Source organism: Semicossyphus pulcher, unplaced genomic scaffold (genome assembly GCF_022749685.1).
Source record: "Semicossyphus pulcher isolate SPU_LCO1_2020_fin unplaced genomic scaffold, fSemPul1.0.p SCAF_15, whole genome shotgun sequence".
Classification (NCBI taxonomy): Eukaryota; Metazoa; Chordata; class Actinopteri; order Labriformes; family Labridae; genus Semicossyphus; species Semicossyphus pulcher.
Genome location: NW_027211659.1, coordinates 3,845,147 through 3,871,704, shown reverse-complemented (window position 1 = coordinate 3,871,704; position 26,558 = coordinate 3,845,147). Strand labels below are relative to the sequence as shown.

Below are 26,558 nucleotides of genomic sequence, written 5' to 3'. Positions count from 1 at the left end.
CTGTCTTTGTAGGCTGTGAGCACACATTTTGGGCGAAGGAGATGTCAGAGCATATGGAGGGTCAATTATACAGTATAAGTAATTGCAAACTAACACACAGCCAGGAAGGTGCACTGCAGCAGTGGGATTTACTGCAGCTGATGTCCTGTTTCCATAGAAGGACGTTTAAAATAGTAAAAAATGAAATTAACAATGTAAACGTTACTTCTTTGGTTCCTTTTAAGAACAAAAAAACTGTCCGACGGGATCTTTCTCATTCGATTATACAAAGAAAACAAAGTTCAGACAACATTCATTAAAAAACGAAATATTTCATAATTCAGTGCATTAAAAAATGAAGCTATTTTACTCCTACTCTGACAGTTCCTCAGTAAAAAAATACTCATTTACTTTATAAAATGAATAAAAAAGGACAAAGACAAAAGTACAAGCTTGTCTCTGTCATGTATTATCTTTTAATTAAACTACAATATTTAGTTTTTAGTTCGTTTTGGAACACTTCTGTTTATGCCTGCAAAAAAAGATTTTTCCAGATGTAAGTTAAGATGTGAAACATATTTTACAGCTTATCAGTTAAATTTGTCTTCATGAATGTTAAAAGTACTGAATTATGACCCCAGGATCCCACATTAGTTATTAACACAGTGACAACTATTCTTCCTGGGGTCCGTATAAAAGAAAAGAAGACTACACAGCAGACAACCTCAGTTTGCTACGCTCTGTCCTCATCTGGCTAAAGGCATATACAGTCCATGCAACAGTTCAGGATGCCTCATACACAATGCAATCAGACAAAGATCCCTAACATACTACACTTGAAAAAAAAACAAGCCTGAATGCAGCCTGACCTTGAAACAAAAGCCCCTTTCTGGTGACAGAAATCTGCCTCGTCACATACTGTAAAAAACAGTCACCTCCCCGCCTGGTTTACTGCAATATCAAATTGTACCTGCCCTTGTGAGTGTGCACGTGCTCACGTACTGCTACACAAAAAATAGGGAGTGTTGCATATTTCATTACAGTTACGGATGCTTTTGTTCACTGATCAGCAGGTTTGAATGCTGAAGAAACAATACAGAAGCTGTCACCACCACCTGCGAGGTGTGATCCTCCAGGGAAACCATGACAAACACTTTTCCCTTTGGTAAAATGATTCATCCAACAGCTCCTAAACCAGTCAAGACCACATTAAATGATCAAATTCAAAGCTTAATATGACAGCCTGCTAGTGGTGAGAATTGATTTTTGTAAGGTGTGTGAACAAACAGGGCTGCAACTGATTAGCTCACTGTCAACTGTCATGAGATCATAGTTTCCCAAAGCCCAAGATAGCGTCTTCAAATGTCTTGTTTTATCAACAATGCAAATATATTCAGTTCAAGTCATTGGGGAGTAAAGAATTCAGAAATGTTCAGATTCAAGAAGCTGGTATCAGAGAATTTTGACTTCCAAAATTGTAGTTGATTGATAGCCGAGTTATCGATTAATCGTTGCAGCTCTATGAACGAGCGTTTAATGGTTATCTCTCTCTCTCATGTGTGTATAGCTGGTGTGTGTTTGTACTAAAACAAACACAGAGATGTCGGCCAGTGACGCAAGAGAGAAACGGATACAGCAGCTGTAAACATTTGTAAAACGTCCCTGCCTTTTTTTCTCAATGAACCTGCAAGAATTCTCTGGACTACAAATCAGCTTTTCTGTCACAAATTACAAAATGTTGCACACATGAGTAATAGTGTGTATATACCGTGTGTATGTGTGTTGAGGAATCAGCCGACATGAGTGGTGAGCGGTGCAGTACACTGCGTTACATTGGGAAACCTGAGAAATTTCCATCTCAGAGGGGTGGGAACGTTGAAAAGAGAGCGCAGGTTCCCACTGAGTGGCAGGAAACTGACCACATGCTTCTCCAGTCCACGCTGTCACCACATCTGCCTGTCATCTCTGTGAGACTGCCGGGGCCACGCTCACCTCCACACTGTGAGTATACTGTACTGCGTGTGTGTGTGTTATCATCTGCTGTCATCATATGGATACATATGTTTATATATGTGTGTGTGTGTGTGTGTGTGTGATGTATGTGCATATATTTATGTTTATTTATACTATTAATATGTTTATGTGTTGCATGTATGTGTATTTGTTTACAAATTTAATATTGTTAATTATGTTAATTAAGAGTATTTATGTGCTATACACTATGCAGTTTATATATACAAGATGACATATAGAAGATGTATAGGTACACGTATATATCATTTGCATTTATGTATATTTATATATTGACAAAAGGTTATATACAGTCTATAAAACTCAGTGTGTCTTCTATTAATTTACGACAGTGTCAGATGAATAAAATGCTCAAATAATTTGTGACTAAACTTTTAACAAAGTTAATTTAAACTGCAGAAAAAATACTTAAAAAGCATATATTACAAGTTATATTACCGTATATATTATATTATATTACTTATATAAAAACTAATATTAATATAAGTATGTCTGTTCCTTCTTAAGTACATCATAATTTAAAATGATAAGGAATTAATACTTTTTAAAAAAAAATGTTTTATCGTCAGCGAACATAAATCTATTCTTTATCATAAAAAACAATTAATCATTTACAGTAAATGCAACAGCAAGCATAAGCACACATAAACTGTATATACTATAATATGTGTAATATGTAATCATCACACATTAATATATGACTACTTATTGAAAGATAAGCTCAGGTTAAATATCTTATGCTTTCATTGATACTATCTGTGTGCCATCGTTTCCATTCAATCCCAGCGTCACACTTAGTCGTTTATGCCCTTTACTCTACAACAAGACGCCCACAGATTTTATGAGTGAGACTGCCATTTGACGACACACTGATCAGAAGATTTCACCAGGGAAAAGATTCATCACATGTGCCCGTGCGTGTGTGTGGGAAAGTGGGGCTGCCTGTCAGAAGCAGAAGTGAAAATGAGGATTATCCTGGAAATGATGATTTAATTCTGCGGTAAAAAATTATCGCCATGAAATTGAGGATTCACCTCCATGTACGACAAAGCACAGACTAAATGGAAAGATAATTCTGACGAGAAACGAATGTTGTGTGACATAATACAAAACAGAATATATTCAATCAAAATGTGATCAAATAAACAGGATATAAAGAGTATTTTTTAGAGAAAGCTGTTAAGTGTAGTCACTTAAAGTATTAACAATTAACAATATTCATGGGGTTATGGGGTTTTTTGCAACAAAAAGTTTTGTTGTCAATATAAATTTTGCTGCCATCTGATTGAAGTGACCTTTAACCAATATAAGTGACTCATCTGATGCTGGTAAACCCCGGAGCTTAAATTCGGGCTGCTGAGCGAGGGGGCGGGATGACAGGGAGTGCTGCCGTTTACATGACGACTGCTGTGATGTCACAAGTTCAACAAAAGAGTTTAAATTAAAGCTGGATGACTTAATTGCAAATACTCTCGATGGAAACAACATCAACAGCTTAAATATAGAGAGAAAAGTGACCTAATTATTAAGTATTAAACCCAATATTAGTTGGAAAGCTCAAAAACAAATCGTGCTCCCTCCAATGTCCCGCACCTTCGTGTCGACATCTCTCTACATTTTAAAAGCAGATCTTTAATCTTAGATATCTGTTTCACTGCAGACTGCCATCATGGTCCGCCTGGTGTTGATCTTCGCTGTGGCCATGATCGAATATGTTTATGGACGTCCACCACTACCTCCTCTGCCTATGAAAGGTGAGTTTATATTTTATTCACTTGTTGACTTATTAACCCTAACCCTTTGGCCATGTGTAGAAGTACATTGGCTCTCTGTATCTGTTTTGTTAATAGTTTAATTTTCACTGACAAAATGGACCTGGGCATGATTAAACTTAAAGTATTTGCCCATAATTCAATCAGGTTCAATCAACATGAGAGGTAAGAAAAGCTAAGTAGGGTCTAAAGCGTGACGATATTGGGTTTATTTCAATCTCGGATCCCATCGGCTACAGTCTGAGACGATACAGACTCTGGGGACACCGGTAACCGATAATCGACTTCCTTTTCCGCGTGCTGCATTGTTACAGAAAGAGAAACCGTTTTCTTGTGGTTGACTTGTTATTAACGGGTCTTACCTTTGCTGAAGTTTCAACATCATGAGGCTGATTTGTAAGAAGTATAAATTCAAGCTTTGTCAGGTCTGTCCTCAAGAGGAGGAGAAAACTTTTCCTTTGCTATCTGTTGCATTCGAGGAAGTCGGGAAATCTGAACGCTTTCTTGACACAAAGTTAAGGGAATTCATCTCAAGTTAAATTTTGTCTGTTTATAGAGATTAATAAGAAGCTAAATCGTCGTTAGATCATGCTGATGGGAGCCGGGATATCATTACAGCAGATTGTTCTTGCATACGCCGCAGCCTGCTGATACGTGATTGGTCAATATTACTCAGACTACAAGAGTAGTTCAAATGGAAACCAGAGCACTTGCCTTCCCGGAAGTCCACGTCCCTGCCTACAGAATCTACGATGTAGAATCCGTAACAGGGATTAGGTTTATTTAAAAGATGATTTATTTTTAGCCTTTTTGCCTTTATTGGATAGGACAGCTGAAGAGAGACGGGAAATGTGGGGAGTAGAGAGTGGGGGATGACGTGCATCAAATGATCACAGACCGTTTCTCAGAAGGCTTTTTTTTCTTTAAGAGTTAACTTATGAAAGAAAGTTCACTGTTATATCACATTGTCGACCAGTACTTTTGGAGATCATCGTCTGATTATCTGTGGGCTCTGCACGTGTCCTGCAGAAAGTGCTGAGACGATTGTAATACCAGTTGAACTATGCGTCGACACCATTTCTAAATCAACCCACGCATTGTTTTTTGCATTCTATGATTTTGTATTAGCAAAACATGTTGTCATAACCACAAAGTGTTTTAATGTTCCTCTGCAGACGGCTGCTACATCGTGTCTCCAGAGGTGCCGATATACAGAATGGAGGGGGATGCCATTATCTTCTCCTTCCCAATGTTCATGAGAGTGCTCCATGTTCGCAAGATTGCCAATGAAACAGCAAAGTACTCACTCACCAAGGACAATGGGACAGAAGGCGTGGCCTATCACGGCGAGGGGCGGATCCAGCAGCATGACAAGCAGCTGTGGTTTCTACCAGCTCAGGCTTCAGACTCAGGGGAATATATCTGCACCTACAGGTAGGCGTTAAAAACTGTTACCTGACCTGTGCGGCCATTTTCTTTAGGCTCTTTAGGCTAATGTAGACAGTGACTAAAAAAACTTCACAGTCTTGCATGCAATAAGTGATAAGTCAATTATTTGCTTAGCTGGAGGTTCATCCGAAGCTCACAGTTAATAATTAAAATGTCTGTCAAAACCACTTTTACATCTTTATTGGAATATAAGCTGTAAAAGTTTTGCTTGCCATCAAAAGGATTCAAACCTCATATTTGAAAAGAGATTTCTTCATTTTCTTCACCTTCTTGTTGCTTCTAATTTAACATTTTTTCCTCACTTTTGTCTCCAGAAATGAAACCTACTGTGTAACAGGAAGTATCACCCTGAAAGTGTACCAGTCCAGCTCTGTCGACATGGAGAAACTGTGCTATTCAATCTCACACACAGTGGGAGAGAACGTGAAATTCAGCTGTCCGGATCTAAGTGACTTCAACAAGACAGACAGACTGATAGAGTGGCGCAAGGTGAGAGGACAAATACTGAGACTCTGATCTTGTAAAACTAAATTTCAAACTTTGTGAAATAGAGTCGTGTTTCCAATGTTGGCACCACGCTCTTTGATTGATGCAGTGTGTTGCTTCCTGACAGAACTCTAGCCTAAATACAGTTCAGAAAGGCAGAGCGGGCTCCTTCAGCGGGGACAGTGGTGAACTACTGATACCTGCCGTGAAGCGATCCAACGCAGGTCTGTACACCTGCCAGATCAGAGTGCTCATCAACAACCAGCAGTACAAAGTCAGCAGAGCCGTCAAGCTCAATGTGCAAGGTGAGTGACTCCCTTTTCAAAACCAGGGTTTTAAACTGAAACCTAATTATGAATACTAATATAAAAGAGGGTTGAGCAGTGTTGCTGTGGTTCAGTGGTAGAGTCGATTGTTGGAAGGCTGGTGGTTCGATCCCCAGCTCCCTCAGTCCAGTGTCCTTGGGCAAGACACTGAACCCCAAATTGCTCCTGGTGTCATAGCCATCGGCGTGTGAATGCGATGACTGATTGACAGTTGGGCACTTTAGGTAGCAGCCTCTGTTATCAGTGTGTGAATGGTTGAATGTCACTGTGTAGTATAAAAGCACTTTGAGTGGTCGCAAGACTAGAAAAGCGCTATATATAAGTCCATTTACCATTTTATGTAAGCATTTTATGTGGACTGATTACAATACCTCCCCAGCCATGTTATATTTCGGCTCAGTTAAATGATAAAAATATCAACAAGGACCTGTGAATTTGGAATTATTTGATTACAAATGAACACATATTTGTATTTAAAAATGGCACAAAATAATCAGTACAAGTATGAATGAATATTTCAAAGAGACCTGCTGTATGTAGAGTGTCATCACATTACTTTTGTTGTAATTTGGTGCATAAATAAATTGATTATATGACAATAAAACATATGTAATCTAATTAAGCAATATCACATGAGAGGGAGTGATGTTGTACCGAATACCATCACAGCTGGGATTCAGTCGTAGGCACAAGTGTCGCAGATAATCACAGCCGCAAATAGTAGTAAACAGTAACAATCCACCAACTCTGTGCCTACAGGTGACCACAGATCAGCTGTTTTTTTACCATGTTGTTAATCTGTAGGTTTAAATGTATCATCAACCAGTGAAATAAGAGTCTGCTGTGCGATTCAGATGTACCAGCTTGATTAACGTAGACATACACGGCGCTGTAATGTCTATTAACAGTATTCAGAACAATGTTCTCTCTACGCACTCATGGAGGCCTCTTATCTAAACAGATTACTTCCTCACCAAAGCACCATAAACAGTTAGCCTGCCCTGCCCTCTACTGGTCAAATAAGTCAAATACACTGGCTAAGCTTATCTCCACACAACTCATTCTTACAAACCACTGTTACCTGCTCCCATAATATTATCATTATGTAAAATAAGTCAAGTCGCAGTCATTTTAAAGGTTATTTTTACACCTTTCTAAATCTGTGTCTGTGCATTTGAAGATCCCAACCCTGTGATCACTACCGCTGTGCCTGATCCCTCCATGACCTCTGACCCAGGCCTCATTGGCAGCAGCTCCAACACTGTTCATAGTGAGTTTTTTTTAGCGTTTCTGTTTCACTTTGTAGAATCCAAATATCACCATGGACAAATACAACTAATGCTGCTTCTTAAATGTGTCTTAGCTCCTGTAATTCAACCACCCGTGATTGTCTCACCACCGAATGGAACCATTTATGAAGGTCTGCACGGTAAGTAATAAAAATGTTTAATCTTAATATATAAAATATTATGCTTTAATGTATATACATTATACTTAGATTCAACTGAGGTTGATTTACCTTTGTCTTCTTTAAGGTTTAGGCCTGGAACTGTTTTGCAAGGTGCTCGCTGACTGTCAGATGGCAAATTCCACTCTGGTCACATGGTGGGTCAACGGCCAATCAGTGGAGTCATCATACCTTGATGGGCGGGCTCTGCAAGGGGGAAGGAGGTAATTGTTATGTTATTTTGTAGATGATAGATATTTCCTCTCAGTGCTAAAACCTGGTAAAGAAAAGGGGAAATTTAATCTTAAACCTCAGACAAAAGAAGCAGAAGAGCAAAGCTTCTCTCCAACTAAGCACAGTATACAAGTAGTGGAAGTAGTCGCCGTGATGTCGCTTGTTGACTACTGTTCTGAAACCTCAATTTCTATCTGGGTTTTTTCCCACTGGTCAAAAACCCACCAACACTCGGCTTTTTTGCTTAGTGTGAAAGTCAACAATCGGCATTCAGTCCCAGGTCAAATGACTCTGCAGTAGACCTGGGTAATTATCGCCTTGGCTCCAATTGGCAATGATGGGAACACAAAACCCGGGTCGACAGGCTAATCTCTGCCCCCTTTCCGGCACGTTGCTATGACGCGCATCGAAGTTCCAGCCGCTGCTGCGTAAATAGAGAAGAACAACATACATCGGCGAATCAGTTGATTGTTTCGTGCAAGATGAAGCAACACTGGCAAGACAGTGAGGTGAGAGAGCTTCTTGTGATCCGAGGGGAAGAAGAAGTGAGGCGACAGGTTCCTGGTGCGTTTGCAGAAAAGAGACTGAAAGGATTATACTTCACTGGCAATGGGAAAAGAGACAATATAAGTCTTCACGGGTCTGAAAAACCCACATCCGCACATTCATTTTGGTGGGAAAGAGTGTTCTGTTGGACAGTCATGAGGTTTTAGCAAGCACTAAGTTATCAGCTTGCAAAAGCTCTAACTTGTTTAGCAAAGTGCATTTAAAATTCATGTTGACTGAAATACTGGGACTCCAAACGCTAAACAGGTGCTATTCAGGTAGCCTGGTAAATACTTGTAGGTCACAAGGTAGCCACGCCCTGAATCACACCATGTTTTTTCATCTATTTTAAACAATACGGGACCACAATTTGAAAATGTTTACTGAGTTAATTAAGAAGGGAGAAAAAAGGCCATTTTCTCATCTGCTTCCATATAAATTTGACGTCTTTCTGAAACCAGTGGAGTCACCCCCTGCTGGCCATGACTAAGATAGATGATTAGGATACTTCTGCGTTGCTTTCCACGTACCCCAAGGCTACGTGAACATCTTGCTAAGATCCAGCTTTGAGTTACTTCCACTAGAATGAAATAGCTCTTTGCCTCCTCTGTCAAACTACGTTAACAGATGAATATGTTGTTCTCAATGTTTCAGGGTAACCCGTGTGTCTGAAGGCTGCCAGATTGAGTTAGGGCTAGCCTTCGTAGAAATAACAGAAGAAGATTCAAAGACGGAGCTGAAGTGTGTCACCCAGAACCGAGGAGGACGACAGGAAGTTGTCGTACAGCTTCAACTAGAAGGTGAGTTGTGTAGGTGTTTATTGTGTGTACACTTAAGAAAGTCCTACTGACAATAGGCTTTGTAAGTGTGGCAGACATTTGATTTCCTGCCTTACTTCTTGTTTTGTTTTACTTTATTTAAAAAATATGTTCAAGTTTCCTACTTAGTAGAATGAAATACCCCAAGATTAGTTTGTGTTTCACCAGGAACGTACACAGAATGTGTCTCTGTAAACACTATTAACATGAGTACCGTGTAGACCTGCTGTGTACATAAATGTCACATATTTACCTGCGTGTCTCTTTGCAGACTCCACGTTTACGTGGCTGGTGGTTGCTGCTGTGGCCGTGTCCTGTTTCTTGACTGTGGTTTCTGTCTTCCTCTACGTCCTCTTTAAACCTAAACGGAAAAAGAAAATGGATTACTTTCTAGCTCGGCAGAATAGCACCTTTTAACTCTGCTGGTGTGCACACTCGCTCCGCAAACAAAGACCTTCAACACTGGTGTCCAACGCTCCTTTTACAGGGATTCAGTGTAGTTTTATGTAGGTATCTAATGTACTTTTTATTATCCTAGACTGAGTATTACACAGGGAGTTTTTGTTACTCTAAATGGTATTGTACTATGTGCTTATGTGGTAATTGCACGCATATGATTTGTATTATAGCTGCAGCCATTGTGGAAGTTTTCTTTGCATGCATCTATCCATATTGGTTCGGCAGAAATAGAAATATGATGCATAAACATATTAAGGGAACGATGGCAACATCTGCATATACATGTATAAAACAGAAAGTGAAGTCTTTGTTTTTTGGTCATTCAAGTATTACAGAAGAGTTTGAAAACTTAACCAGAAGTTTGTAAATAAATTCCTATTGCACTGTATGTGGTTATTGCTGAGATTGTAATTTGCAGTTGTTTCTAATGTTTTTCTCACCCAAACTGTTTCATCAGGAGGGAAATTAATGCCTCTTGAGATTGTACGACTGACCTGTTACATTTGGTTGCACTGAATTGGGCAAACATTCAATAAAAGGGCCACTGGATGTTTATACATGTGGTATCTGTGTTTATTTTTCTAAATGCAATTAAGTTCGTCAGGGAAGTATCTTGAACAACAGAAAAGGCTGATGTTTGGTGTGCCCCAGGGGTCAATCCTGGGTCCTTTTCTATTCTATCTGTACATGCTCCCCCTTGGTTCCTTAATAAGTACATTTAAGGGCATTTCTCATCACAAAAAGACACAGCTATACTTTTCAATTTAAATGACCTTGGTCAACACTCCATCTTTTGAAGACTAACTACAGCTATCAAGGATTGGATTTCAGATAACTTCGTCCAACTTATCCCTGCCAACACAGAAGTCCTTATCCTGCAACGACCTGAACCTGTGAGATCACTTTTTCTTCTATTGACCAAGTCCTTCGCAGCTCCAACCCTTTGGAAGCCACTTTCCCCGGTTGTAAAAAGCACAGAGTCAGTGGATAGTTTTAAAAAACTGTCAAAACTCCACTGTTTTTAAAGCGCCATGCCCTCAAATGTGTGTAATCTATGTGGTTCTTTAAGCTCCTGCGAGGAACTTTCGGTTGGTGTTGATTTTGGCGACCCCTGTGGACAAAGCCGTACCTCTTATCTCTCTGCTGGTTTTTGTCCTGTACATTCGTAAGTGGTGGTTTTAAACTAAAAAACACACTCGATATTTATCGCTCACCCTTAATTTTTGCCCTGGAAAATGTAAGCAAAGGCAGCGTGTGGTTAACGACTTCGTCTGACACCTACCCCCCACCAGCTGTTTCAGGCATTAAAAATAACTGATTATATAGAAATGATCAATCTTGTCGCTGATGGTCTGTTTGCCTTTGTAGGTCATATAGACTAATCAGAATGAATGTTTCATAACCAGCGAAAAAACTCCTCACAGGGGCTTTAAGCATTTGTGGAAAAGCATGACATTGTCAGTAGGGATAGGCCGATTATCGGCGCCGATATTCGGCATTTTGACGCATATCGGCATCGGCCTTTTTTTTTTTTAATCCGACGGCCGATAAGAGATCAATTTAAAACTGGGTTCTTTTGGCTCTGATGCATATGCTTAAAGGCATTTAAACAAAGTTAAGTGTTGGAGTTTGTGTTAAAAATTTTGAACCCAATATTTTCACTTTTACTGCAAATGAATATCGGCTTCAAATATCGGTTATCGGCCTCCTTGACTACTAATAATGGGTATCTGTATCGGCCCTGAAAAAACCATATCAGTCTATCTCTAATTGTCAGTGGGGAATGTGTATTAAGACACGTGTATGCGTGTGCATCCTTGTGTACAAACTTTATCTTTGTCTTCATAAACAACCCATAATGCAACTGTCTCGGTGTGAAATGTGATTGTATGTCTTAATTACACTGTTTACAAAGAAACAAAATGACAGCTTCCCACGTTATCAGAGGAATATATGTGAAGAAGTTCTCATTGGCTGTGGGTAGGAAGAGAAAAAGTTAAACAATATTTGGTTCATGACACTGAAAAGACATGAGAGTTTATCTTCCATATTTTGACTGTGGATGTCGTTCATGTTTTACACAGTGCATTTTGTTAAAAGACGTGACATTTACTCTGGGATTGTGGTAAACGGGACTGACTCATACTTTAGTAAACTCCAGTGTCCTGGGAAATTCCTCTATTGAGGGGGGAAACCCTTGTAGGACTGCAAAGCATCCCTGGGTTAGTTTAGTTTTTGGTAACCAAAACTCGAGATGAGAACTAGAGGTGATGCTCCATCTTAGTCTTACGGCCCCCTTAGTTTTTCAAATTAGGAGACTGTAGACATATTTGATCAAATGGTTTGTAACAAAACGTGGGTATCTATGTAATATGTCCTTCTGTATGTCTTCAATGAGACACATTATTCCTCTGTGAAAGCTGTAGAATCTTTGAGGGTTAAAATCTGGGAACAAGGTTTGAGATAACAGATGAAAAGCACACATGTTCTGTCATATTCTATAAAAAGGTTTATTTAAGACAGTACTTCAAATTTTTACATTCAAAGTAAATGAAGTTGCAGCGAGAGTAGTTTAGTCAATTAGGTTATGGAGAATTCAGTTGCCGTGTGGTTATTTTGGTTAGGGTTAATGAGGTTCTCTTCATAGATTTCTCAATTCTACAGGTGCACTCCACTTTCCAACCACTGTTTCCTGTGCTGTCAATCTTCTGTGTCACAAAGAGGTGGGAAAGGCAGCGGTTGAGTTGCACAGTTAAAGGGGGAGGTTTCCTCTGGTAGCTCATCCTTCCTACGACTGTTCAGTGTCTCTGTGTTGCTTTCTCGCAGGTGAGTCAATTCTCTGTACTTTTGCTTAACTGAAGTTGTTTTCTTTGTTGTGAATTTGGCTTTTTTTGCCTTTATTCGATAGGAAAGCTGAAGAGAGACAGGAAATGTGGGGAGTAGAGCATGGGGGCTGACATGCACAAATGATCGGCAGGCCGGGAGTCGAACCTGCGATCAGTGCGACGAGGACTGTAGCCTCTGTATATGGGGCGCCTGCTCTACCGACTGAGCTATACCAGCGCCCCTTATCTTCCATATTTTGACTGTGGATGTCGTTCATGTTTTACACAGTGCATTTTGTTAAAAGACATGTGACATTTACTCTGGGATTTTCTTTGTTGTGTCACATTTAAGGATGAGGAACTGGCTGCCTTTTGATCTTCAAAGGTCAATTACAAGGCCACTGTGACATCATGTCCATCCCATTCTCATTGATGCAATATATCAGCAACAAGTTGGTGGAATTTTATTACATCTGAAGAGAAAATAGCCTTTGATAATAAACATATAAACATCTCTCTTCGCTCTGTCTGTTCTGCTGAGAAGGAAGGAACATATGCTCCTCAGAGAAAACCTGGATAAAGAGGAATAAAGACAGTCCATGTTCATTCTACAAATTATTGTGACGGGACCTTTCATGTGTAGTGTGGGCCCATGAATAGCAAATGGTAAATGGACTGTACTTATATAGCACTTTGCTAGTCTTTCAACTCAAAGCTGCTTTCACACTACATATCACATTCACCCATTCACGGCACAGTAATGGCTACGTAAAGTGCCCAACAATCAGTTCTCACATTCATACACCGGGAGCAATTTGGGGTTCAGTGTCTTGCCCAAGGACACTTCGACATGTAGCCTGAGGGAGCTGGGGATCGAAAAACCATGCTGCCTTTTGAACTGAACCAAAAGATATTTTTGGGGAGAATTCATCTCAACCCTTATGAAATCTATTTTATAATATTTAATAGTTTATTGATGTTGTGTATTTTTGTCCTCAAGTATGGTTTGTTTTATGAGATATTTTTATACTTATGCGAAGGTTGTCTGGCACCTCAGGGATGCAATCCTAGTGTTTCTGTGTTCTGTTGATGTATTCGCTTCCTAAGATGGGGATCGGCCCGTTTAAACAGCGATGTCAGCATTTAAAGAAAAAGAGTAAGATCTGATCTGAGGTTTTGAACCTCCGATCTTCGGATTGAAAGACGACCGACTCTACCTCTGAGCCACAGCCACACGGTACTCTTTCAAAGGTACACATCTACAGTATCCCCTGCCTCTGTCACAGTTACGCTCTCACTCTGCCTGAAACACTGATAGATGTAAACTGCAACGTTAGATCTTTCCGCTTGTGTTATCTCAATAATCATGTACGCCAAATACAGCAACACCTTTTTGTTCACATCATGCGCATCTGGGCTAAGCAACCAGGAAACTGTTGGTTAGGAACAAATTTGCATCATAAGGCGCCCACATTTTTCACAGAGATAGACAAATTGAAAGTAACGTTAGCCACATTGTATATCACAGTTTGACACCTTATTCTATTTACGGGTACTGTTCATCTCCTGTTCTGTGTTTCTGTAGCATTACGTTTAAGCACTGCAGTTTGTTTGACTGGTTTGACACTTCAGGAAACTTGGCTCGTTATCTTATTGAGGTTCTTGCAAATGTTGCATTGCTGCAAATCTCTCCACCTTTTCTGTTAAATGCAGACTACACTGCACAGTATGTTCACATGCATTTTGCTGCACACCCTTTTTCAAGTGTAAAAAATGAACTGCAGTGGAAAAACCAAACCACCACTAGTTTTACAGAGAACCTAACTGCAAAAACCACAGTGGCCAGATGTTTCTGAGAAGTGTTATTTTTTTCACCTCACAGTAAAAATGGTGGGAAACAATGAATGCGTCATAGAGTCCAAGTTCTTCATTAATCTAAATTTATCACACAAATGACCTTTGAAAGGATATTTTTAAACATTTGATATTGGGTTTCCCCACAAAGGGGCTAAAATTAGGTACTTATGTTCAATCAAATTTTATTTGCACAGCGCCAAATCATAACCAAAGTTATCTCAAGACGCTTTACAAAAAGAGCAGGTCTAGACCGTACTCTTTGTTATGTTACTTAAAGAGAGGCCCGAAATGAATCACCATGAGCAGCACTTAGCAACATTAGCAGGAAATCTTCCATTTAACAGGCAGAAACCTCGGCTCATGTTGAACAGCCGTCTGCCTCGACTGGATGGGGATAGAGGGAGATGCAGTATATTGAAATTATTCCCAAGTTGTTTTGTTCCTTATCGGTCCACAGGAGTACTGCTGAGACTGCTGATACACACTAATTTTAAAAGATGACCACTGCATCGGCTGTTATCATTTGGTTTATAGGTGATTTTATCATCCACCCAGATGCCCACATGTCTATAACATCGCAGTCTTTCCATGAATGCACCATTTACTGTACTGTAGTCAACGTCTTTCAGGCTAGTAAGGGGCTTTTGCAAAGAGTTAAATGTGGGCAGCAGATTTGATCTGATTTTAAAATGTCAGCACAACAGTAAGAAGCAGTGTCCTCCACAGAGAGGTGAACATTACAGGGCTTTGTCATTTATATAACTTGTGAGCAGGTCTGATCCCACGATTGAATCTTGTGGAGATCATTTTGTTAAGTCTAATTCAACATTTCTCTCTCTCTGCAAGAGATGACATTTTAAAGGCTGTGATAACAAAATTGTCAGATCAAGTGAGTTACCAGTCTGTCTGTATGACCTAACGTCCTCTAGGTTTGCTTATAAAAAGTCAGTCACCTGATCCGGCCAGAATGAACTGACCCACAGTTCAAAGGCCCTGAGGTAGTCAGACAAACCTGAAAGTAAAACTTGCAATGATCATAAAGTTGTGCACACCACATGCTGGAGGTGAGACTCAAACCACAGAACTGACAGCACGCACATTCACTGCATCCTGCTTAACCGCCTGTAGCTTTATCTGCTAATCATTGTTCCTGTAAGTGCCTCTTGAGTAGGGGAGTCTTCCTGTTAAAAGATGTGGTTTAGATTATCTTCAAACATCTTCTTCTCCCACCAGCAGTTACACACGTATTTTGTTGCTTCTGTTTTCTTCGAAAGCTGTTCTGCCTGCCTTAGCCCTCTGTTGTCAGAAACTTTCAAATCTTCACTTATTTAGGTCAACGGTTTAACCAACAACATTTTCACAGGTTAGCAGAGGTGTGGGGGCGAGCCCTAACCTCAGCAGGGGTGTTACTCATAAACATTTTCTGCAACAGGTTTTGCCACTGCAAACACACTGACCTGATCGTTTAACGGACAAAAAAAAGTTGTTTACATCAGAAAATGTCATATCTTATTACGCTACCAGAGCCACCCATTACCACAAATATTAATGTAGCCAGTCAGTGACAGTCAGGGGCAGACGGGCTATCTGGATGTTCTGGAGGATCACAGAATGGCCGGTAGTCCAGCGCATCTAACAGCCGGCACGCATGAGTTGTTGCAAACGTCAATGCATCCCTCACTTGCTTCTTTCACTTCCCTCCCACCAGAGAGGCACGGAGAGCCCAGAGGAAGCCAGGAGAGGAGAGAGGAAACGAGGGAATATGATTTATGAGACAATGGGCCTCATGCAGCAACAGTTCCTTAAATGTTCTCGTAATTTTCTGTTAAGAGAAAAAATAAGAGAAGTTAACGCCGGATGCACCAAACGTTCTCAACCATCCCAATCTGCTCTTACCCAGGAGAGCTGAATGATGAATCTCACTTGATCTCAAACTGGAGCGGCATGGTTGATTTTTTGTAATTAGATAGGTAATTAAATAGGTAACGCCCATTAAACACCATATAAGGGCAGGTGCATCCTGTGCCTTGTGAAAATCGGGCAGAAAGAGATGAAGAAATGAGAAGAGATGAAGAAAAGTACTTTTAAATCAACTTAAAGATATAATCTGGAAATTACTGAAATAAAAAAAAAGTGCTTTGGCATGATTGGCATTGATTATATGATGCATTTTTTATGTTTCTCAGTTTTAAAACGTATATTTTCGTGCATTGGACAAACAATTTGTGGACTGTGAAAACCAGACTTTTTTTTCTTATCTTGGTAGGAGCGCTCTCCAGGGCGCCAGTTTAGCTCAGCGGTTAAATAATCTGATTATTATTATTTTGTAAACCTGAATACATTTATGGAGTCAAATAAACTACAGAAGTTATTTATCAGTCTAAAACTTTCAGGTGAAATCTCGTTATGCTGATAAAACCTGACGCACGTTTATCATCAGCCTCACATGTGACTAGATAGATAGAAAGTGTTCCCTGCTGACAGAGAGACTCTCCTGCTCTCTCTGACTTTAATTCATTCATAATAAAGAAGAGCAGGTAAAAATAAGGAGATCGTTTTTTAAATGAAATTTAAGCTATGCTCAGTATTTCATCCTAAATACGATCCCAGTCATAGTCGATTTCAAGGCACCCTTAAAAGTCTCTTAAGGCTATGAGTTAAGATTAAGTCATTGTGACATGGCACCTTGCGTTTCTATGGCACCCATTAATATGGGCTGGGCTTGGTCAGAGTCCAGGGCTGTTTCTCATTGCCAGTCCGTCCCTGGTGATAGTAGAGGTGTTTCAGTAAGTTGTCATGATTTTGGGCGGTAGCTTTTTCTCCAGCACCTTTTTCCTCCTGGTGTGTTGTGTTAATTCATTTCAACCTGTTGTTTTCATCCATGTTTTTCAGCCATGGGCCTGAGTTCAACACTTACAAGCCTCCTGCTCTTCGTCGGGCTGTGTGGGATCTGTTCAGGATTTGTTCAAGGTGAGTTGAGTCACACTGGTTTCTCAAACACAAACATTAGAGAAAGAGAGAGTGTATGTATGTACACTCTGGGCTCACATTTAAAACAGTTTTACGGGTAATGTTGTAAGTCTAACTTAAACCGCTGCCTTCAGCCTGTATGTAAACATTGTGCCGCCCTCTTGTGGACTCTCGTGTAGCTGCAGACACGTGTGCCAGACCTGTGTCCCTGATAGATTTCAGATCTCTTCCAAAGTCTTTGTTGGACCACCAGGTTGTGATGGGGATGGCGGGGGTTAGATTCTGACAAACCAACAAAGTTACACTCTATGAAGCTGCTCAGACAGGATGTGCAGCTAAAATCCTGAAGGTCCATATGTTTATATGTTTTGGGAGGACTTACTTGTTCTAGCTGAGTGAACCTGAGGACTTTCACTTAAAGCTACAAAGACTGGTGAGCCAGGCACTCCGTGGTGACCATTAATGGTGGAGAGTGGTCACACACAGGGGAAACTTACGGCACTTTTTGCTAACCTAATTATTTTCTGACATGCAGAATTAACTTTCGCTTTTACATTTTAGTTGCAGCCTCAGTTATCTCAGCGGTATATGATGGTCAAAAGGATTTAGAGTTCAATGTCGGGGGTAAAAACAAACGACAAAAAGGAAACGTGCAGCAGAAAGAAGTTTACAGTATTCTAATGACAATAGTTAGTATATATAAGTGAAAATCATTGAGTTTCTTGCATGCAAAATAAGTTAAACAAAGTAAAGATTAGAGCTCTATTGATGTTGAACGGCTGAATAAATAATCCGATCCTCATTGATTATTGTTTTGCAGCGAACTGTACCAACAAAAAAATTTTCTATGATAGAATTTACTCCATTCCCGGGAAAGTAGCTATGCTGGACAGCAATCTGGTAGACGTCACCGGCGTGCCTTCAAACATCACCTGGTACGACTCAAAGACGGGACAAGAAATGAGCAACCAGACGGGTCGAATCCTGGTGCTAGGGAAGACTCTGTGGTTTCTAAACACAACACAGGACTACAATAGCAAATATGTGATCATCCTGAGGTACAGAGCACCACTAACTCATGTGCATATCTAAGGCAGAATGTTGCGGCCCCTTAGTTTTGGACTTGAACATTTCTGACTGTGGATAATTCGAATGCACTTGAACAGAAACAGAAACAACAAGTTTGATGTCCTGAACGTGTGAAGCTCTGATTCAACTGCTCATTGTAAAAATCTCCCCACAGCACACCCTCTCGGTGCTACAGGCAGGCCTTCACGCTGACCGTAGAAGCACCAGTCGCTGGAGAATGTAGGATGCCACGGAACATTACTCAGAGTCTCAATAAGGGGATCAATGACCAGCTGTCCTGCCCTATGAGTGACTACATCAAAAAGCTAGACAGCTACAACATCACTTCCTCCCTCAAGTGGTACAAAGTGAGTTATGGGAAGGTCTTTTTGAGCTCTACTTTATGCATATTGTGAGAGGACTCCTTTGCTCTGTCTGGGTTTATTTCAGCAATAATGGCCCACACTGTGCATTATCCTGCTTGTTACACAGCTTCGTCCTAACTACGATCCCATTCACAGGCGGTTTCAAGGCACCATTAAAAGTCTCTTAAGGCTATGAGTTAAGATGAAGTCATCATGACATTGCACCTTGCGTTTCTATGGCACCCATTAATATGGGCTGGGCTTGGTCAGAGTCCAGGGTCTGTTTCTTCTCTCTTCTCTTCGTACAAGAGAAATCCATCATTTGAGACGTTTGACACATATTTGGACATTATTTAAAAATTATATTTGTTTCCGTTAAAAAACAGTCAGTTACTAAAAAAGTAAAGTTTTTAAACAGTCAGTGTCAACTCAGTGACAACTACTGAGTTTACCTACGGTTTTGTCAGAGAGTCAAGAGCTGTGTCTCAACTCAGGGACCGCGTCCTTCGAAGGACGCGGTATACGGAGGACGAGACATTCAGAGCCTGTGTAGACGCTAAGGCAGAACTGAAATGAGACGCTCTGGTCTACGGAGCATTTCCTGTTTGCGTCACCAGCTGCTCCCACCCTTAACCTTGCGTCACCAAACGCCACTCCTGTCGCCTAGCAACATGTAGCTAACAAAGGGAAGTAACGATACACTCAACTCACGATTCGATACAAATCCCGATTCTGGGTTCACGATACGATTTACTCACGATACAATTTTCTCATATTTATAAAGAAATATAAATTTAAACGATCATTTTAATTTTGAGGTTGTATAGTGTAACTGAAAGCCCTGAAAGCGTAACCTAGCCGACATTGCGTGTGACAGCAGCAGCAGCGTCGCGTGCCAAACGTTTACATGCAGGAGACAAAACACGATCGTTTGGACTCGTCACTAACATGTATCGATTTTTAACTGCATTGCGAGGTGTCGTTACATCCCTAGTTGGGATGCACCTGATACATGATGGATGGATCTTTTGTGGCCCGGGAAAAGGAGGATACATGTGTAGGAGTCTTCAAAATAGGACAGCCCTTTGAAGCTCCGCAGTGATCCAATCGGCCTTCAAATATATCCTTTAAAGGATGCAGCCCCTGAATTGGGACACAGCTTGTATAGTGAAGCCATAATGGTAAATCTAAAACTCCGTCTTCAAGTGACTATATCTCCATTTTCTGTGCTGAAAATTGTTCGCCGTCCACTTTATCCAGTAGGAAAAAAGTCCTCTTACATACAGTCAAGTTCTTTCTTCATAAACTTTTATTAATTTTACCACTGCCAACTGGCTCCCTTTACGGAAACTTCCTTTACCTGTCTGAAGACGGCATTAGTTCATATGAATCACTGGATTGACACTTCCTAATATCACTAGAGGCGTTGTAAAAAGCAGGAAATACTTCATCTGAATTGGATTTGTCTGAAGATACTGTCTTACTCTGCTTACCAGGCTGATACTTAAAAGGCTGTCTACAATCATATAAAAATAGTGCTTTCAATGCCATGTCATTGTGAAAATCCTGACTTTCATGTTTCCCCTCATCTAGGGTTGTGACCTCATAGAAGATGAGACAGGAGGTTATACCTACATTAAAGAAGACCTGAGGATTGAGGGGGTGAATTCTAAAAACAACGGCTCTTACACCTGTACATTGACCTTCACTCTCGGTGGCATTACGGGATCTACGTCAGAGACAATCGAGGCACGAGTTAAAGGTGGGAACAGAGATAAGAACTTTAGTCTATTTAAGAGGGATACTTTTTTGTATCACTCTATATCCAACCTATTTCTGTGACTTTGTTACTGTATTTCATTCTTCCTGTCTTTCAGGTGATTACAGTTGGGTTCCACAAGTGCGTGAACCAGCCAATGACACAATCAAGGAACAGATCGGTGAGTCTCTGTGGGCCATATGTCTTTATAAATATGGTGCAATTTAAATGTCGTACTAACTAACATTTCCCTTGTCTCCTGCAGAACAAATTAACTGTGTTCGGCCTTGTAAAGTCCTTTCTTATTGTTTTGTAAAACCCTGTGTGACACTTTGCAGCTTGATAAGTGTTCATACGCCTGTGTAGGAAACACTATTTGGGAAACATTTTCAGACTTTAAATCTAGTTTTATATGTGTTTAGGATCCAATTTCAGCAAGCGGTGCCAGATTTTTGTGCCGGGTTTTGCGAAGCCCGAGATTGATATCCACTGGTTGGTGGGAGGTGAATTTGTTTCCAATACCCCTTCCGACCGCGTCTACACACCAAAAAAACGGTTTGCACTATTACCTTTCCTATTCATTGTTTTGTTTTAGCTGCTTTTAAAAAAGGCAGATGATTGAGTTTTAATGAGGTGCCTGTTTTCCGAGACAATGGGGTTTGGGTTGCACAAAATCTTAAGCTGTGTCCCAATCCAGGGGCCGCATCCTTCGAAGGTTGTATTTGATGGACGATTGTGTCACAGTGGTGCGTCGAAAGCTTTACTAATTCAAAGGCTCCTTCAGATGCGCCCGACAAGTGCGTCCTCCTTTTCCTGGGCCACAAAGGATCCATCGGGTGCATCCTTCACTGCCCAACATATCCCAAGATTCATTGCACGGCAATTCAAACGACATGGCGGTCTCTTAAGCGGCTGAGAGATACACTTCGAAATGTAAAAGTTTTTGGTTTCAACTCAATCAGCATTTGGTGACGCAAGGGTGATGCAAATGGGAAATCCTCTGTAGACCAGACCATCTCATTTCAGTTCGGCCTTAGCGTCTACACAGGCTGTGAATGACTCATCCTCCGTGGACCGCCTCCTTCAAAGGATGCAGCACAAGCATTGGGACACAGTCATAGTTAGCCCCCAACTTTGCAGAAATATTTAAAAGTTAATGCTGCGTTCAAGACAACTGGAAATTTCTGACTTTCGATGGTGAAGTCGGGGTGGATGAATCTGCTCTGAGTACACACGTAGGAACTCCGTCTTTGAATGGTGTTCCATTGCAATATTTTTATAGTCGGAAGTTGGAAAAATGCTGCGTTCAAATTTCTACTCGAAAGTTGCCGATTTCCCAGGTGTCTCGAACGCAGCATTAGTTTTGTGTCAGTTTTCAATTCACTACTTTATCAACATAAAAATACAACAAGCACTAAAACAGATAGGAGGTAGAATATTTGTATTTAAATTAAAGCATAAACTACTTCTGTTGCATCACCTTAGTTTTTTCTCATCTGTCTGTCCTCAGCAGGGTGACGGGGCCTGAGGAAGGTGCGTCTTTTGAGCGGCTGCTGATCATTTCTGAGCTGAGGGAGGAGGATTTCCACATCAACTACACATGTAGAGTTTGTAGCGACAGGAAATGTGTATTTGGATACTTTACTCTCCTACCAGCAGGTAAAAACACAATTTCAGCCTTTTGTGTTTGGAACATTACTCTTAGAGCTTTGGGCTGTCAGGGAGCACGCCTGGGCGCCATTTTGAAAACTCTTTTGTGCTATTTGCCAGAGACCAAGACAACACTTCACTTCTCTTTATATCACTATTATTAGGTAGTTTAAAGAAGAAGGTGAAGTAAGGTATTTGAATCTCCCATGTGTGATAGATGTGGTTCTGCAGAAGGATCACTATCACACTTATTGTGGCATTGCCCAGTGCTTTCTGGAGTGATATCTTTAAACAATATGAAATAAACATTCAGCCACACTGTAATCTGGCAATATTTGGCTGCTCTGCCAGCACAAGCTCCCGTCCCTCCCATCAAAAAACAGGCCGTTAATGCGGGCATGGTTGCAGCTAAAAATCATATTACTAAACTGGAAGTGTCCAGCATCCCCATGTTTCAAGAGCTGGCTCAACGCAAAGCTTTCTATTGCTAAGATGGAACAGATTCGCTTTAGCAGAAGGAATTCACAAAGTTATTTACAAAAGGTGTGGAAGCTGTTTTTGATGTATGAATCATGATCTCTGCTGCCATGTTCTGTATTTACTCTGCCTTATCTTGTACACTGGCTGATATTATGGCTGATCCCCACCCAAGTGTGTGTGTCTTTGGTGCGGTTTGCTTTTTGTTTTGCTTTCTTTTTAACACAAGAGACGGGCAAGTCTTCCTACTACTGCAAATACTGCTGTCGAGTGGCAGCTCTAGACTATGTTGGGTCCACTATTTTAAACATGTGTTCCCTTTTTCTTTCTTCTCTTTTGTATAATGGTACTAGGTGCCAGTGGCATGCTCGGGCTGTTTGAAGGGCAGGGGCTAGAAAGGCTTTATGCCATAGGGCACCAGCGTGCAGAAAGTTGTGATGCAAAACAAGAAGGCATTTTTTGCTCCACAGGCACACCATGAGGGCACATTGTCTCACACGTAGGAGTGTGCGGAGGCAAACTCTTTTTCCAACATGTATCATTTACTCGCTGGAAGGACACCAAGAGGCCACTTTGGCATCTATGAGGGCACTTTCACAGCAATTATAAGACATGGGGGCACCAAGGGGGGCGACTGAGTGCACCACTGCTGGGTGCTTTGTGTCTGTGTATGTGTGTTTTATTGTAAAGAAAAGTTACCAAAAAAAGGGGAAAAAAAGAAGGTAAAATAATAAGATTTGGTATTCAGTACGATGCTTGCTTTTTTCCAGTTTAGCACGACACCAAACTCCTACATCAGCCTCCATGAGTCTCATGTTTTACCCCTGACAAAGGTTTATGAGAGTTTTCTGTTAGCACCAACTGTCCGCCAGAATTTAACGCATTGCCAACTGAGTACTTTCTAAGTCACTTTATGGTACAGTCATTTTTTAACTAAATCACCATAAAGAAGGTTTTAGTCAGATATTAAGGCAAAATTAGCTGCAGCTGGCCTGAAGCCCTAAAGCCCGCCTGAAGAGCCTTTGAGAAACACCAATTCTAAATATTAATCTTGTGTATTCAGTTCTTTTATCGCTTATCACCAGGTTAGTTTGTTTTGGAAGGAGGAGACTTCTGCTAATAATCTTCCTCTGGGTAAAAATCTTTTCAAGTACGAACACTTAAGGGTCATTTTGAGACTCGGTTTGTAACGCTAACAGACTGTTGCTCCCGCACAGCTCTGTTCACAAAGTCAGAGTCGACTGACTCACATGAGGGTATTCACTGCTGATAATTCAAACCGTTGTCTTTGAGTTGAACTTGAAATCAAGAATAAAATAGTAAAATTGTTTGTCTGGTATGTGTAATCCTCATCTCTACAGATCCCAACCTCATAGTGCCCGTTGGATTGGTGCTCGGTGGTGTGATGATTTTCTTCATCATCAGTGTCATCGTCTACTACGTTTTCAAGGTTGACATCGTGCTGTGGTTCAGGAGCGCGTTTCCAGTCCTCTATGCAAATAACGGTATGATTTCACAGCAGGTGTAGTAATACGTTATGTTTCCTCTATGTGCTGATGATGTCACTCTACTGTAAACACAATGGGAGGCAGTATTTCTAGGTTTCCGCCCTTACATTGCAACTAGCTCCTAGAAAACCAATGTGCAAAGACTTCAATTTGTCTTAAATTAATTTTTCCCTGTGTCAGATTTGGATGGGAAGCTGTATGACGCCTACGTGGCGTACCCACAGCCCTGTGACATCGGATTCAGCGAGGAAGTGGAGGCGTTCGCTCTAAACACACTTCCTCAAGTGTTGGAAAAGTCCTGTGGCTACAGACTCTTCATAGCAGGCCGTGACAGTCTGCCAGGGAAGGGTGAGTCATCATGGCAGAGTCAGTATTTCACTAGCCTCATTTAGAGAGAAGACAAATGTTCACTGTGGAAAAAAACATGTTTTTTACTTTAACTGCTCTAAAAAATGTCAGCAAGTGTGTCACTTCATGCTCTGTTGCCTCCTGCAGCCATAGTGGACTCAGTGGAGGACAACTTACAAGCCAGTCACCGTGTCCTTCTGCTCTACACCGCCTCCACCTTCATCAGCAAGAGACACACAAGCAGCACCACTAGCAACAATAACAACAACCTCAAGAGCAGTGACTGTAGCGAGAACAGTGAAAGCAAGACCACAGACAACAACGGCATGAGTTATGATGGTGGTGAAGAAGTCTACACAGACACAAGGCAGCAGTTGGAGTGTGTGGCAGCGATGCACAGAGCGCTGCTGGAGGGATCGCTCAAGGTGAGACAACTAACTTTTCAAAGCATTACCTTGACAAAAGAAATCTACAAACTACTGTCCACACATACAGCACATGACTTGTTGTATGTACTTGTAACTGCTCCAAAGAATCTAATTTGAGCGCTGCTTTACAGGTGATTCTGGTGGAGTTAGAAGAGATCAGCCCCGCTCAGCTCGCTCTCTTCCCAGAGTCGGTGCGTCAGCTGAGGAAGAAGCAGGGCGCCGTGTGCTGGTGGAAGAACCTGAGGAAGAGGCAAAGGTCTGGGACATGTATGAGGAGGAGCGAGGACGAGGAGAAAGGCGGACAGGACACAAAGCTGTCTCCTTCCATCTCCCCGTCCTCCAGGTTTTGGAAGGAGATGAGGTATCATATGCCCGTGAGGGGAAAGAGGGAGAAAGAGAGCGGGAGAGAGGGAACACTGCCCTGCTGAACCTGGACTAGAGATAGAACGATATGTTTTTTTCAGGGCCGATACCGATACCGATTATTAGTAGTCAAGGAGGCCGATAACCGATATTTGGAGCCGATATTAATTTGCAGTAAAAGTGAAAATATTGGCGTCAAAAGTTTGAAAAATACAAAGTCCAACACTTAACTTTGTTTAAATGCCTTTAAGCATATGTTTATGAAACAGTTCCCAGGGTCAGCAGCATCTCTTATAAAGTTAACTGAAAATTTAAATAAATAAATAAATAACTTCCTGAAGTTTTATTAAGTAAATAAAACAAAGTTAAATAAAATTTGCAAAGAAATGAACTTTTTCTCCTCTCCGCCGTGTGTGAGAGCACTGAGCAAATAATAAAATAAAATAAAATAAAATAAAATAAATAAAAGGCCGATGCCGATATTCGGTCTATCCCTAACCTGGACTGATGACTTTCCCTTCAGGTGAAGACTGAAGAATAACAAAATGTGAGCTTCATGAGCCCTTTATTCGATATCAGTGAAGAGCAACAGCCAAATGAGGGAGAAAGAGGTTATTCTTGTTAAAGGTTGCTTATGAAACTGAATGAAAAGAATACAGCTGCTTCTATATGAGCTACAAAAGCAAACAAGACCATCAGCGACAACATGTTTATATCCATGTAGTTATGTAGGTCCTCACGCTTCTTTTCTATATTTTATATTCATATTTATTTATAGTTTTTTTTTCAGTTTCTATTTAAGCTATGCAATTAATTTTATATTATTCTAATGTGTTTTTGATTCATGCTTTCACATGTACAGGATAAGGTCAGCATAGAGATAAGAGAACCACTTTGTCCACAGGGGGGCGCCAAAATCAACACAAACCGAAAGTTCATCAAAGGAAGCAAACAAAAGAGACCTCACTCTGTGCTGGTATTTTTCCATAATAGTGATTATTTCCATTTCATGCCGAACAATGTAGCGTGGTAATAGTCTGCTGTTTACCTTACTGTGTTGTTTTTAGTAGCATGCCAAAGCTTGTCGGTCAATACTGACTGTACACTGCCATATAGACACAGCAGGGTTTTTCCTGCATAGAGACATTTCTGACGTTCAATCCAGCACCAAAGGAAAATCTCCAGCGCCAAAATCATATGAATTAGGAATGAAAAAACAAAACATCAAATCCTCTCATCATCTTCTCTTAGTCGCCTTCAACTTGTGCAAACGCTGCTGCTCGTCTCTTAACCAACACTAACAGACGAGAGCACATCACTCCTGTTCTTAACTCCCTTCATTGGCTTCCTGTCCATTATAGAATTGATTTTAAACTGTTGTCTTTAAAGCTCT

General features: G+C 40.8%; 2 protein-coding genes across 2 annotated transcripts; both read left to right on the top strand.

Annotated features, from left to right (window-relative positions):
• The first annotated feature begins 1,971 nt into the window (after positions 1 to 1,971).
• On the top strand, positions 1,972 to 10,091 carry LOC138592699 (interleukin-1 receptor type 2). Its single transcript, XM_069663553.1, has 10 exons — positions 1,972 to 1,980; positions 3,671 to 3,764; positions 4,958 to 5,216; positions 5,546 to 5,720; positions 5,845 to 6,022; positions 7,224 to 7,313; positions 7,407 to 7,472; positions 7,579 to 7,714; positions 8,925 to 9,070; positions 9,360 to 10,091. Exons 2-10 carry the CDS (start codon positions 3,680 to 3,682, stop codon positions 9,503 to 9,505), a joined length of 1,281 nt encoding a protein of 426 aa, XP_069519654.1. The 5' UTR covers positions 1,972 to 1,980; positions 3,671 to 3,679; the 3' UTR covers positions 9,506 to 10,091.
• A 7,032-nt stretch (positions 10,092 to 17,123) lies between these two features.
• LOC138592754 (interleukin-1 receptor type 1-like) lies at positions 17,124 to 25,435 on the top strand. Its single transcript, XM_069663624.1, has 11 exons — positions 17,124 to 17,199; positions 18,020 to 18,257; positions 18,443 to 18,635; positions 20,226 to 20,394; positions 20,510 to 20,572; positions 20,814 to 20,946; positions 21,902 to 22,050; positions 23,880 to 24,023; positions 24,207 to 24,374; positions 24,522 to 24,799; positions 24,934 to 25,435. The coding sequence occupies exons 1-11, from the start codon at positions 17,124 to 17,126 to the stop codon at positions 25,228 to 25,230; spliced, it is 1,908 nt and encodes a 635-aa protein (XP_069519725.1). The 3' UTR covers positions 25,231 to 25,435.
• The last annotated feature ends 1,123 nt before the right edge of the window (positions 25,436 to 26,558 follow it).

Excerpts from the sequence above, each read along its gene's own strand:
- LOC138592754 (XM_069663624.1), top strand. The coding sequence starts at position 17,124 with ATGGGCCTGAGTTCAACACTTACAAGCCTCCTGCTCTTCGTCGGGCTG. Across the intron at positions 20,947-21,901 it reads GTCTACACACCAAAAAAACG|CAGGGTGACGGGGCCTGAGG; the intron begins GTTTGCACTATT and ends GTCTGTCCTCAG. Across the intron at positions 24,375-24,521 it reads TGACAGTCTGCCAGGGAAGG|CCATAGTGGACTCAGTGGAG; the intron begins GTGAGTCATCAT and ends TGCCTCCTGCAG.
- LOC138592699 (XM_069663553.1), top strand. The coding sequence starts at position 3,680 with ATGGTCCGCCTGGTGTTGATCTTCGCTGTGGCCATGATCGAATATGTT. Across the intron at positions 5,721-5,844 it reads GACTGATAGAGTGGCGCAAG|AACTCTAGCCTAAATACAGT; the intron begins GTGAGAGGACAA and ends GCTTCCTGACAG. Across the intron at positions 9,071-9,359 it reads CGTACAGCTTCAACTAGAAG|ACTCCACGTTTACGTGGCTG; the intron begins GTGAGTTGTGTA and ends GTCTCTTTGCAG.